This window comes from Oryctolagus cuniculus, chromosome Y (genome assembly GCF_051225735.1).
Source record: "Oryctolagus cuniculus isolate XC-2025 breed Fujian yellow rabbit chromosome Y, ASM5122573v1, whole genome shotgun sequence".
In the NCBI taxonomy this organism is placed as follows: domain Eukaryota; kingdom Metazoa; phylum Chordata; class Mammalia; order Lagomorpha; family Leporidae; genus Oryctolagus; species Oryctolagus cuniculus.
This window is the reverse complement of record NC_142889.1, coordinates 6,511,075-6,525,826: the sequence shown is the minus strand read 5'-3', so window position 1 is coordinate 6,525,826 and position 14,752 is coordinate 6,511,075. Positions and strand designations below refer to the sequence as shown.

At 45.1% G+C, this 14,752-nt stretch overlaps 1 protein-coding gene across 1 annotated transcript in view; it reads right to left on the bottom strand.

Moving 5' to 3' along the window:
- LOC149119170 (ubiquitin-like modifier-activating enzyme 1) overlaps positions 1-4,414 on the bottom strand; it is a 37,558-nt gene extending 33,144 nt beyond the window's left edge. The window contains exons 1-5 of the mRNA XM_089325123.1: positions 4,223-4,414; positions 880-996; positions 693-748; positions 437-605; positions 213-350 (exon numbers count right to left, since the gene is read on the bottom strand). Coding sequence (XP_089181249.1) covers positions 213-350; positions 437-605; positions 693-748; positions 880-996 — 480 coding nt within the window. The 5' untranslated portion in view covers positions 4,223-4,414. The remainder of the gene's footprint in view (positions 1-212; positions 351-436; positions 606-692; positions 749-879; positions 997-4,222) is intronic.
- Positions 4,415-14,752: the final 10,338 nt, after the last annotated feature.

The window sequence follows — 14,752 nt, the reverse complement described above, 5'->3', positions numbered from 1 at the left end:
TAGCAGTTGAACTACAAAGTTCTACTACAATAATCCACGTACCACAATGTATGGCCATATCTTCCTTTAAATAGATGAAAAAGGACAGCTCGGCTTCTCTTTGCAATAAACCTAAGCAATAAACCTAAGATACCAGGTCACCCTGCTAGGTAAATATTTACTAAAGGAATCAGAACTAACATCTGGAAAAAAGATAAAGGCCTGCATATTACCTGGAAATCTCTAAGGAAGTCCTCAACAAACAGCGGTCCTGTATAGGTGCTGACAGGCACGTAGCTGTTGAGTTCAGCAAGGCGGGGTTGGGATACTTCAGCTCGGTTTTTACCAATATCTTCTTCCCGTAGGTAGTACTACAGTATTAAAAAAGAGAACTGAACTACATGAGGAGTCTAAGGAGTTTGTCTTTCCAATGGTTAAGAAAGCAGAAATGAGGTACCTGAGAAGAGAGATCAGCCCACTGGGCAGTGCCCTGGTCATGCAGGGTAACAGCTTTCACCCCACCAAGGATGATGTTCTTGGCGATCTCAACACCCAGGCCCTGCAGGCCTGACACTAGCACACTGGATGTCTGAAGACGCTTCATTGCTTCATGACCCAGCACATACCTGCCAGATTCAGAGAGGCCTCTGGGTCAAACCATAATCTTGCTGCACCTATTTTCAACACTCATCATTAGCTCTGGACCCACTTACAGCTGGCGGGAGTAAAGACCTTCATCTATGTCTGTTTCAATACTTTTCTGCATTCCCTATGGATGGAGGAGAGAAAAACAGAGTTGGGAAAACAGGCATTAATGGAACATGGAGAGATGGATAAAGGCACTTTCTTCAGATCATGCTACATACCCACTTCTCAGATTTCCATGGAGAAAACACTTACGTTGGTTGGTTCTGAGGGCACTTCCAACGTCACAGGGTAGGTAGGGAAACAGTGAGACTCTAGTGTTGAATCAGGCCCAGAAACACGGCGTTTCTTAGATGAGAGTGAGCTAGACATCTACCAGAAAGCCAGCATAAAACATAAGGTACTTAAGGATGGGATTTTTTGTCAGAAGCAATTCTGGGAAAGAACAGAGCTTTAGTATTAATATACCATCTTTAAAGAAACACAGGACACGCTACTGAGGTTATCCTGAAGGAAAACTGAGGCTGAGTTTAAACAGTGTAGGGCCCAAATTATTAGATTCAAACTTGCTAGATGGAAAGTGAGGCTCAGGGGCCTGCATGGTGGCGCACTAGGTTAATCCTCCACCTGCAGCACCAGCATCTCATGCGGGCGCCAGGTTCTGGTCCCACTTGCTCTTCCTCCAGTTCAGCTCTCTGCTGTGGCCCCGGAGGCCAGTGGAGGATGGCCCAAGTGCTTGGGCCCCTGCGCCCACATGGGAGACCAGGAGAAGCACCTGGCTCCTGGCTTCGGATCTGCGCAGCGTCGGCTGTTGCGGCCGTTTGGGGAGTGAACCAACGGAAGGAAGACCTTTCTCTCTGTCTCTCTCTGTCTCTCTCACTGTCTGTAACTCTACCTGCCAAATAAATAAATAAAAATCTTAAAAAAAAAAGTGAGGCTCAGTTTCACCACTCAGTAATACTGAACCCCATTTTGACTTTTTTAAATTGTTTTTACAAATTTTATTTGAATGTCAGTGAAAGAGAAACATAGAAAATGAGTCTCATGAATGTGAGATATCTCCCTTCCAGTGGTTCCCTTCCCAAATCCCCAAAACAGCCAGAGATGTGCCATGCCAAAGCCAGGAGGCTGAATTGCAATCACAATGACCAGGATTTCAAACAGGCACTCTACTAAGGAATTTGGGTATCCCAAGTAGCAACTAATAATTGTCTCACATGCTGACCAGAAACATAATTTTTTTTTTATTTTTTTTTTATTTTTTTGACAGGCAGAGTGGACAGTGAGAGAGAGAGAGAGAAAGGTCTTCCTTTGCCGTTGGTTCACCCTCCAATGGCCGCCGCGGCCAGCGCGCTGCGGCCGGCGCACCGCGCTGATCCGATGGCAGGAGCCAGGAGCCAGGTGCTTTTCCTGGTCTCCCATGGGGTGCAGGGCCCAAGCACCTGGGCCATCCTCCACTGCACTCCCGGGCCACAGCAGAGAGCTGGCCTGGAAGAGGGGCAACCGGGACAGAATCCGGCACCCCAACCGGGACTAGAACCCGGTGTGCCGGCGCCGCTAGGCGGAGGATTAGCCTAGTGAGCTGCGGCGCCGGCCCCAGAAACATAATTTTAAACTCTGATTTTTAAAGCGATTTATTTATTTATTTTATTTATTCACTTGAAAATCATACTTATAAGCAGGGGAGACAGGGAGAGAGACAGACACATTCTCCATCTGCTGGCTCACTCCCCTCATGCCCCAATGGGAACGGGGCTAGCACAAAGCCAGGAGCTTTATCCATTTCTCCCATATTGTAGCTGGGGCCCAAACACTTGCGCTACCATCTCCTGCTTCTCCAAGGCCATTAACAGGGAGCTGGATTTGAAGTGCAGCAACCTGCACATGGACAAGCATGCACAGGGGATGCCAGCTTTGCAGGTACCAGCTTCTACACCCTTTTAAGAGAACACAGGTGAGGCCGGCGCCGCGGCTCACTAGGCTAATCCTCCGCCTAGCGGCGCCGGCACACCGGGTTCTAGTCCCGGTCGGGGTGCCGGATTCTGTCCCGGTTGCCCCTCTTCCAGGCCAGCTCTCTGCGTGTGGCCAGGGAGTGCAGTGGAGGATGGCCCAGGTGCTTGGGCCCTGCACCCCATGGGAGACCAGGAAAAGCACCTGGCTCCTGGCTCCTGCCATCGGATCAGCGCGGTGCGCCGGTTGCAGCGCAGCGGCCGCGGCGGCCCTTGGAGGGTGAACCAACGGCAAAGGAAGACCTTTCTCTCTGTCTCTCTTTCTCACTGTCCACTCTGCCTGTCAAAAAAATTAAAAAAAAAAAAAAAAAGAGAACACAGGTGGACATCCAGCAGGGGAGCTGAAGGGGGGGGGGGTCTCACAATTAATAACAAATTTGATAGGATCTGTGAGGGAAAAATACTAGTGGGAATGGTATAGACTTCTGATAACTATGAGTCCAAACATGTATTTCTTTGATGTACGGTCTTTGGGGTACATCTTAGGGGAGACACTGAGAGTTTTCTGAAAAGAATTCTGACACCCTGCGGAGAATAGTATTCCATAAAAGTATATCCTGGAAGTGTGCCTCTAAATGGCTAGTGAAGAAGAGTTTCCATTGGAAGGTGATGTAATTTGCATTGTGGAGGTGGGGCCAATATTGGGTGTAGGGGTCTTCCTAACGGTCAGTTCATGGAAGTCTCCAAAGGCAGATTTTGGATTTGACAACTTTCTAAAAACTAATTTAAACGATCCAAATAGAATTTCTGGGCTACACAGAAAGTACAACCAAAAATGAGATCTCAGAGGCAAAGTAAATACGGTCTGCCACAGAGCCTGGTCCTGCTTTAGCTCCTAAGTTAATCTGGGGGTCAAACAGCAAGGGAAGAGATATATCTGAAGGAAAATGTCATATAAAGTTCTACATTGGGGGGAAGCTAAAAAGCAAACTAATCTTCCTTAGAATTTGGTCTCTGTTAGAAGCTGTGGGACAAATACGGGAGGGTCAGGGCGCCTAAGGATTTTAAAGACCCTACAGAGGAAGTAAAGACCACGAAGATTCAAAAGTGAAACGCTACAGGAAACATTCAGATATCAGACGCTAGGACCGGCAGAATATGGTTCCAGGCTCAGAGCAGTAAAGCCTGATACACTAAAACATGAGCCCTGGTATGTGGGTTGATTAAATGCGTGTCAGCTAAATCCCAGAATCAGTTGTGTTTGGGCGCCCCCTCTCCAAAACCTGCTTTCCTTTTCCCCTCCCCCAGTCTGCATTTCCAGGCTCTGTTCCTCCTTTCCAAACTGAACTTCCTCTCCCCCACCTCTGTGGGCACGCCTCCCTGCCTCTCCTCCCCCATTCCCTGCCGCCTGTTCTACTCGTCATTTCCCTCCTCGCTTCCCTCTGCATCTTCTAATTCCTCTACTCCCACTGTTTCTGCTTGTAAGCCCCCTCTCCACGCTGTCCTCCACTCCCTCCCGATTCTCGCTTTCCAACCTGCCCTCAAAAAAGCGTTTGCGCCACAACAGCCCGGCTCAGCGACTACGCAGGCCCTTTCAATGCCCCAACACATCTACTAGCAGTGATAAAGCAAGAAAGGCTGTAAGTTACCAGATGCCGTTTTCTGATTCTTCCGCTGTGGTGGACACCTCAACGAGCCAAGGTCAGTCACACGCTGCCGCCGTCTCCCTACTGCTCCCTGCTGGCTTGACCAGCTAGACTTGGGGCTGTCGCCTTCCACTCCCAAAGCCGTTGAAATTGTTGTCCTCCTTCACTAGGCGCTGAAGAAAGATGGCGACCGCCAAACCGGAAGCTGAGCAATATGTTTGTTGGATTCGGTGACCAGGATGTAGGAGGACCACGCCTCCTTATGAATTATGCATGACGTCATCAACGCCTGCCTAACATTTTTTTTTTATCTTTTATTTAATGACTATAAATTTCCAAAGTACGACTGATGGGTTACAATGGCTTCCCCCCCCCCATACCGTCCCTCCCACCCACAACCCTCCCCTTTCCCACTCCCTCTCCCCTTCCATTCACATCAAGATTCATTTTCGATTATCTTAATATACAGAAGATCAGCTTAGTATACCTTAAGTAAGGATTTCAACAGTTTGCTCCCACACAGAAACATAAAGTGAAAAATAATAGATGATTTTTTTTAAATGATGATGAAATCAGATCAGACCTATTGTCATGTTTAATCCCAGTGAGAGTCAAGTTGGGAATTGATAATTTCTTTCTTTTTTTTTTTTTTTTTTTTTTTTTTACAGAAGATCAGTTTAGTGTACATTAAGTAAAGATTTCAGTCGTTTGCACCCCCATAGAAACACAAAGTGAAATATACTGTTTGAGTACTCGTTATAGCATTAAGCCTCAGTGTACAGCACGTTAAGGACAGAGATCCTACATGAGGAGTAAGTGTACAGTGACTCCTGTTGTTGACTTTACCAATTGACACTCCTGTTTATGGCATCAGTAATCTCCCTATGCACCAGTTATGAGTTTCCAAGGCTATGGAAGCCCCTTGAGTTCTCCGACTCTTATCTTGTTTAGACACGGTCATAGTCAAAGTGGAGGTTCTCTCCTCCCTTCAGAGAAAGGCACCTCCCTCTTTGAAGACCTGTTCTTTCCACTGGGATCTCACTCACAGAGATCTTTTTGCCAGAGTGTCTTGGCTTTCCATGCCTGAAATACTCTCATGGGCTTTTCAGCCAGATCCGAGTGCCTTTAGGGCTGATTCTGAGGCCAGAGTGCTATTTAGGACATCCGCCATTCTATGAGTCTGCTGAGTATCTCACTTCCCATGTTGGATCACTCTCCCCTTTATTTATTCTATCGGTTGGTGTTAGCAGATACTAGACTTGTTTATGTGCTCCCTTTGATTCTTAGTCCTTTCATTATGATCAATTGTGAACTGAAATTGATCCCTTGGAGTAGTGAGATGGCATTGGCACATGCCACCTTGATGGGATTGAATTGGAATCCCCTGGTATGTTTCCAACTCTACCAATTGGGGCAAGTCAGCCCGAGCATGCCCCAAATTATACATCTCTTCCCTCTCTTAGTCCCACTCTTATGTTTAACAGGGATCACATTTCAGTTAATTTTCAACACTTAAGAATAACTGTGTGATAATTACAGAATTAAACCAGTCATATTAAGTAGAACAGACAAAAAAAAATACTATGAGGGATAATGTATTAAGTTGTCCATTAGCAACGCCTAACTAACATAAAAGTGAGAACGAGGATAGCGGTTCTGCCTCATGGCTGGAGTTACTAAAATTGTTAAGACTTAGATATAAATGTATGTTCAGTGACTAACGATAAGATGGTAAGACATAAATAGGTTTTTGGTCACAAATCGTACATCACAGTGGGTAGTAGGGAACTCAGAAATTCAATTTTTAAAAAAAGACAACAAAGGCAAATGGCAAGTAAAGCGGAAGAGATCGACATTTTCCAGAACTGAAAAGCAGTTATTTCTAAATTTTAATTAATAATCTCTGGCCAGGGATTCACGATTTCTTTCAGACTCCTAAAATTATACTTGAGGAGAAACCAATGCCTCATTTCCTCTTCTGTAAAGCTGATAACAGGATGAATTATGGAGTTTGAGATTTAAATGTTGAATGTCATTTATGGAAATAAGAAAATAAAAAGCACATGCATTCTGTGTTGCAAACTCCAAATGTCAAATTTAAAATAATAGTTGATATAAATGTTACATTATTAGATAAGTTATGTGCTAATATAATTTTGAATTAGACATCATGCAAATCTGCAACTTCAGGCTTTTAAGTCACAAAGAATGGGCACACTGATGCAAGACCAGTGTTGTAGTGCAGTGGGTTAACCTGTTGCTTGTAACATTGGCATCCCTGTAACACCAGTGTGTCTCTTTGCTACTTCACACCTACCTTCCTGCTAATGTGCCATTGAGTATATTGTTGTAAAGTTCACCTATGTTGCAGCACTGATTAGTATGTTGTTCATTTACCCATGAAATGATTGCTGAACATCTGGATCCTTTCATCACTTACCTATGGGGAATATTGCTGCTTAAAAATACACTTGCACATGGATCTCTTTAGATAGCTGTTTCCAATTTTTCTATTGATAGAAGTGGAGCTTCTGGGACACATGATAATTTCTATTTTTTACATTGGAGGAACAGCAAAACTATTTTCCACAGAAGGAACCCTACTGGCAATTCCCACTGTTTTTCATACCTTTGTCAGTAATTGTCATTTCTGATTAAAAATGTATATCTATCTGTTATATATTAATGTCAGCCATCGCAAAAAACACCAAACACCTGAGTAAGGGAAAGGGTTTACTGGGGAACACCCTACAGACCGGAGTGAAGGGGCAGCAAAGGAAAAAGAGAGAAAGAGAGTATAAGAGAGAGACAGAGGAGAGAAGATAGAGTAGAGAGATGAGCCAAGAGAGAGGAGAGAGCGCAGGAGAGAAGAGCCAGGAGTGCAGGAGAGCAGAGCCAAGAGAACATGTGTGCAGGAACAGGCCCTTTTAAAACTTTGCCTGAGGGCGGGCAGGGAAGCAGGAGCAGCGAATCCCATTAGGATGGGGGTGGAGCCTGGCTCAGGTAGCTGGGCCATGCGGCCACCTGGCTACAACTGCGCCAGTTTCCTAACACTATCCAATATGTGTGAGGTAATAAAATGGTACTTATTTATAGTTTCCTAATAACTAATGAAAATGACCATTTTTCATATATTTTTCATCACTTTCTTTGTAAAAAAAAAACCTGTATGTCATTTTTTAACTTTTTAAAAAAAAATACTTACTTGTTTATTTGAAAGGCAGAGCCACAGAAAGAGAGACAGAGAGATAAAGAGATCTTCCATCCACTGGCTCACTCACCAAATGGCCACAATGGCTAGGGCTGGGCCAAGCTGAAGCCAGGAGCTGGGAGCTTCTTCTAGGTCTCCCATGTGGGTGCAGGGGCCCAATGACTTGGGTCATCCTCTACTGCTTTCCTAAGAATATTAGATCATAAGTAGAATACCTAGGTCATGAACTGCTGGTTGTACAGTAAGAACACATTTAATATTACTGAACAAACGTAAATGAATATGGGGAAAACATATGGTATCTATCTTTTGGGTACTGGCTTATTTCACTAAGTATAATGCTTTCCAGTTGCATCCATTTTGTTACAAAAGACAGGATTTCAATTTTATGGCTGTGTAGTATTCCATAGTGTATATATACCACATTTTCTTTATCACTGCAGTTTCTGAAGGCCTGTTTCTATAAAGCATTTGAAATAAAAATAGGCCGGCGCTGTGGCTCACTAGGCTAATCCTCCACCTGCAGCGCCGGCACCCTGGGTTCTAGTCCCGGTCAGGGCGCGGGATTCTGTCCCGGTTGCTCCTCTTTCAGTCCAGCCCTCTGCTGTGGCCTGGGAGTGCAGTGGAGGATGGCCCAGGTCCTTGGGCCCTGCACCCACATGGGAGACCAGGAGAAGCACCTGGCTCCTGGCTTTGGATCAGCACGGTGTGCCGGCCACAGCACGCCAGCCGCAGCGGCCACTGGGGGGTGAACCAACCAAAAAGGAAGACCTTTCTCTTCTCTCTGTCTCTCTCTCTCTCTCTCACTGTCCACTCTGCCTGTCAAAAAAAAAAAAAGTACTACAAAAAAAAAAAGAAATAAAAATAAAAATATAGTTATAATATGGGATAAGACAGGTAGTTAGATTAGGGCCATAAACTGGAAAACACACTCCCCACCACACCCTGTGTAACACTACCTTCGTGCCTAAGTCAAATCACTCCCTTCCCAGGATGTACCTCCTTTCACCTGGGACCTGGTAGAGGTGCTAGTTAACCACTCCCCTTTAAACTTTATAAGACAGGGTGTCTAGCTGCAATAAACATGGGGGTGCAGATCACTTTACATTTAAGCACATTTATCTCAATTGCTTTATAAAATTTGCATTTAGAAATTATACCTGGATGACTGAAGGTGCTGGTATTTTATCATACCTCTATCTAAATTAAGGTCAAAATTGCATCTATTCAATATTGAATTCTACTTCTTTTTATGAAACTCTAGCTTTAAATCAGCAACATGAAAACAGACATTGGAAAGTCCACCTTAGGGGCTGTATACTTATTATCCATTGCCATATAATGGGAAAGCTGTTAAAACCAAATTGCAAACCATGTTTGGCAAGTTACAAAACAATATTTTTAAAGGCAGTGATTTTCCTAGATTCAAGAAATTCTTTTAAAACCAATGTCCAGCTACAGCTGAACGAAATTTTCATGTACAAGATTGTTATTTACCTAACACATGTTTTTAGAGTTTAATTGAATTTGAGTTTAGTGTTCCACTGGAGATTGTTCATCATGTTAGGTTTAATAGGGGAGAGCATTCATCAGAGTAGAAGGATACCCCTCTGGTTGGAGAGATTTTTAAAGGGAAGAATCTGATAGGTGACAGAGTAAGGGGCAACTAGGGAAAAGGAGACATGTCTGAAAATAGTAATTAACCAGGTAGGCATGCTGGTTTGAAGGGCTAGTAGTCATTATTATTTCACAGAGATTGGAAGATACCTTAAGAGTAATGTTGTCTTTGAAGGGGGACCTTAGAGCTGAGTCTGCCCATACAGAGAGCAGGGCGTGTTTGAAATTAAGTTTAAAGAGCAGAGCTGCTTGTTGGGGCACTTGTAGAGCACTGCAAGGACTCTGATAAGGAAGGCAGAAGATGCAAGGAAGGCTCTTTGGTGAGGTTTACTGTGTATTTTTTAGCAGTTTAGGCTTTTACGCAGGAGAGAGTGTCAGAACGGAGGAGGGGGGTTTAGGAAGAGAGAGGTAGTTTTCGCTGTTAACCCAGTGCTAATAAATGAAATGTCTAGGAAATGCTCACTACTAGGACCAGGAAATTGAGTTTGTAGGAATTGAGGAGACCTGGCAAGGCCAACTTGACATTCAATTAGGGATAAAACCTATCAAAAGATCTGATAATCACACCTGGCTTGCTCATGACAAAGCAACGAGCTATTAGAAGGGTGAAGATAGGTGATTTGATTACAGTAGATTGTTAGCTCAAGAGGATGGACTCACCACTCCCTTGCTATTCTTATGGTAAAATTGGAACAGAGGGAGGAGTGAAGGTTATTTGGAGGACCTGGGCTAGAGGGTGATGGCATGGAGACAACCTGTTCCTGAACTTGCCTTTGCTTATCCAGGAGGGTGTTAGAGAGGATCATAGATAAGGCAAAGGGAGTAGACAAGGTGGGCAGTAGACCTAAAGGGCTGGTTCTGAGATAAGGTTGGGATTCTTAGGTGGGAGAAAGGAGGTATGGTGAATGAGACAGTGAAGAGCTAGAAAGGGGCTTGGCTAGTAAGGGCTTTGGAAGTAAATAGAACTTGAGCTGAAGAACGTGAGGTATGAAGAGAAGGTTTAGACAGCACGCTTGCCTCAGAATCAGCCCTTACGGCATTCGGACCTGGCTAAAAAGCCCATGAGAGTTTCCCAGGCATGGAAAGACAAGACACTGCAAAAATGACCTAATTGAAAGATCTCTGTGAGTGAGATCCCAGTGGAAAAAACGGGCCATCAAAGAAGGAGGTACCTTCCTCTGAAGGGAGGAGAGAACTTCCACTTTGACTATGGCCTTGTCTAAATAAGGTCACAATTGTGGACTCAAGAGGCTTCCACAGCCTTGGCAGCTCGTGACAAGAGCCTCGGGTGATTACTGACATCACAAATAAGAGTGTCAATTGTTAAATCAAGAACAGGAGTCACTGTGCACTTATTCCCCACATAGGATCTCTGTCCTTAATGTGTCGTACTGAGAATTAACGGTAAAATTAGTCTTCAAACAGTACCCTACACTTTGTGTGTCTGTGTGGGTGCAGTCTGTTGAAATCTTTACCTAGTATATACTAAATTGATGTTCTCTATATAAAGATAATTGAAATGAATCTGATGAAGAATGGGATGGGAGAGGGAGTGGGAGATGGGATGGTTGCGGATGGGACAGTGGTTATGGGGGGGAAAACCACTATAATCCAAAAGTTTTACTTTTCTTTTTTTTTTTTTTTTTTGACAGGCAGAGTGGACAGTGAGAGAGAGAGAGACAGAGAGAAAGGTCTTCCTTTGCCGTTGGTTCACCCTCCAATGGCCGCCGCGGCCAGCGCGATGCGGCCGGCGCACCGTGCTGATGCGATGGCAGGAGCCAGGAGCCAGGTGCTTTTCCTGGTCTCCCATGGGGTGCAGGGCCCAAGCACCTGGGCCATCCTCCACTGCACTCCCGGGCCACAGCAGAGGGCTGGCCTGGAAGAGGGGCAACCGGGACAGAATCCGGCGCCCCGACCGGGACTAGAACCCGGTGTGCCGGCGCCGCTAGGCGGAGGATTAGCCTAGTGAGCCGCGGCGCCGGCCTAAGTTTTACTTTTGAAATTTATATTTATTAAATAAAAGTTTTCTAAAATAAAAAATTATAAAAAAAGGTTTAGAGAAGAGATAGGAGAAAGCTTAGATATACGGAATCTACTTTCACTTTCCCAAACACCCACAGATTCCCGAGTGTCAGAGTCAAATGTGCCATTAAGTGGCCATTTTAACTGGCTGTTGAGGTCATACATGGGCCTCGCCTGATACCAAAAAGAGGCAATGACATTTGAGATTTGGAGGCAATTTAAGAGGGGCTAAATTGTTTAGGAGACAACTGAGAGGAGAATCAGATGGAATGTGGGATGAGGAAGCTCCCATGGCGACCTGTGAGTCAGACTGGTGGTTATCAGGTATCCACAAGATCATGGCTGTCTGAAAGGGAGGGTACAGGAACAGAGAGTTGGGATCATCACCCGTGTAGCCATTGGCGCCTATGGCCTAAAGCCCATGGAAGGCCTACAGTCCATGGATGGCTTAAAGTCCGTGGAAAGGCATAAAGCCCGTGGAGAGGCATAAAGCCTTGGGAGTTGTGGTGCCTGGTACCAGGACTTCAAGACAACACAGAGCAAAACCACAATCCGTGGTAAAAGTCACAGTGGGAGAATTCCCCATTCCCCATCTTTCTTGAGGATTCTGAATGGCAAGTGTGCGGATGGAAATCACAGAACATTTGGTAATGAAGGTAGCCCAAGGAGTGAGTTTTGTGGTTGGCAACAGGCCAGGATCCCAAAGCCTCCCAAATCACCAAGGGGAGAACGAGGTCCACAGAGAACTTGGATCCAAGTCACAGAAGCAATGGAGGGCCACCACAAAACACCAAACATTAAAGTTAAAGGAAAGGTATGTTGCTGGGTGGGAAACAGGCTGGAGGAAGAGGCAGAAAAGGGAGAACGATCAGGAGCACGTGTATGGGCAGCAGGTTTTGTTATAGCCTTAGAGAAGGTAGGCAAATGGAAGCAATGAATCTCATTAGGGTGGAGGTGGAGCTGATGCTTGTGGTTGGGCCATTTGGTCACCTGACATTTAGCAAGCCAGGCTGGGCTTAGGACCAAAGTTTACTATACAAGATGGCAATGGGGTCATAGCCTAAGATGGTGCCTGGGGCTTAGATGGTGCCACGCATAAGACTGCACCATTTTACTAACACCACTTGATGCTCTAATCTGTCATTTAACAATTTTTAAACCTAAGTAGTGTATTAAATTTCTTTTTTTTAATTTTTTTGACAGGCAGAGTGGACAGTGAGAGAGAGAGAGAGAAAGGTCTTCCTTTGCCGTTGGTTCACCCTCCAGTGGCCACCACGGCCGGCGCACCGCGCTGATCTGAAGCCAGGAGCCAGGTGCTTCTCCTGGTCTCCCATGGGGTGCAGGGCCCAAGGACTTGGGCCATCCTCCACTGCACTCCCTGGCCACAGCAGAGAGCTGGCCTGGAAGAGGGGCAACTGGGACAGAATCTGGCACCCCGACCGGGACTAGAACCCGGTGTGCCAGTGCCACAAGGCGGAGGATTAGCCTAGTGAGCCGCGGCGCTGGCCTTAAATTTCTTATATGCTATATGCTTTTTGAGTTTTTACACAAAGAACTGGTATTATGGGGTAGAAGATAGAATTGCTGCCTGCAAAGCCAGCATCCTATAATGGGCACTGATTATTCTATCAGCTGCACCATTTCCAATCCAGTCCCCTGCTAATTAACCTGGAACAACAGCAGAAGATGGTCCAAGTAGTTGAGCACATTTAGTCAAGTGAGAGACCCCTATAAGCTTCCTGGCTTCAACCTGGCCCAGCCCCAGCCATTGTGGACAGTTGGGAAGTTAACTAACAGATGGAAGATCCCTCTCTCTCATTTTCTCCTCCTCTAATTCTGGCTTTTAAATCAATAAACCTTAAAGGAAGTTTTTACATGAATTTCAAATGTTGAAGCCTCTTTATTTCCTATTCATGATCTTCAGCTGAATTTGCTAAAAACCCTAACTGTGCCACATTATTACCAATTTTAAGAACATAAATTTTTATTTAAAATCATTTTCAACTATTTCAAGAATTAATTTGAACTCCTAAATAGCCTTGTACTCCAATATTTCTAAACCTGGCAATACTTATTTTATTAAGAAATGTATTAAACTGAGTTAGTTCAGATTTGATTTAAATGGAAATTAAGGGTTCCAGTAACTCTCATTTCAGTCATTTAGTTCTCTAATTTGGATACAAAAAATATTTTTTTCCAGTTTGTTCAATTTCAGTATGAGTCTTTCCTTTCCTAGCATAGCAGTTAATTGCCTATAACCATCACCCAATTGTCTGGGAAACATTACTGTATCTTTCAATTCCATTTTCCTGCCATGTATCAGGACACACACACACACACAAAAACTTAGTATTAGGACAGTGATTATTTTTTAAGATTTATTTACTTTACTTGAAAGTTAGAGTTACACAGGGAGAGGAGAAGCAGAGAGAGGTCCCCCATCTTCTGGTTCACTCCCCAATTGGCTGCAATGGCCAGAGCTGCACTGATCTGAAGCTCCACCAGGTGCTTCTCCCAGGTCTCCCACATGGGTGCAGGGGCCCAAGGACTTGGGCCATCTTCCACAGCTTTCCCAGGCCACAGCAGAGAGCTGGCTGGGAAGTGGAGCAGCCGGTCTCAATCCAGCTCCTGTATGAGATGCTGGCACTGCAGGCAGCAGCTTTACTTGCTACACCACAGTGCTGGTCCATGGACAATGAGTTTTAAAGCCATTCTGGAGACTTCTCAAACCTTTTTACATGTTTCACTTTTTAAAAAGAGCAACTTAATGATTTGCTTATCCTGCTTAATTAAGGCCATCTTGCCATGAAGAAATTTAATGACACAAATGAAATTTCAAATACAAGGGTACTTTTAAAAAACTCATTAGTTTAGAGTTGGCATTGTAGTACAGGAGGTAGAGCCGCCTCCTGCGATGGCAGGCACCTAATATGGGTGCTGGTTTGAGTCCTGGCTGCTCCACTTCCAGTCCAGCTCCCTGCTCACACATCTGGGAAATCGGCAGAAGATGGTCCAAGTGCTTAGGCCTCTTGCCACCCATGTGGGATACCAAGGTGAAGCTCCGGTTCAGTCCAGCCCGGGTTATTATGGCCACTTGGAGAGTAAATCAGTGGATGTAAAACAGTCTCACCCTCTTTCTTTTCTTTCTTTCTTTCTTTCTTTCTTTCTTTCTTTCTTTCTTTCTTTCTTTCTTTCTTTCTTTCTTTCTTTCTTTCTTTCTGACAGGCAGAGTGTGGACAGTGAGAGAGAAAGAGAGAGAGAGAGACAGACAGAGAGACAGACAGAGAGAGACAGAGAGAAAGGTCTTCCTTTTTGGTTGGTTCGCCCCCCAGTAGCCACTGCGGCCAGAGCGCTGCGGCCGGCACACCGCGCTGATCCGAAGCCAGGAGCCACTCGCCTCTCCTGGTCTCCCAAGGACTTGGGCCATCCTCCATTGCACTCCCAGGCCACAGCAGAGAGCTGGACTGGAAGAAAGGAGCAACCGGGACAGAATCCAGCACCCCAACCGGGTCTAGAACCTGGGGTGCTGGCGCCGCACGTGGAGGATTAGCCTATTGAGCCACGGTGCCGGCTCACCCTCTTTCAAGTAATTATTTCTTTATAATATAAAGATAGTTTAAGGGCTGGTGTAGTGACATACATGCAACAAAGAACAATGCAACGGGACACAGGGTTTTGTGCAA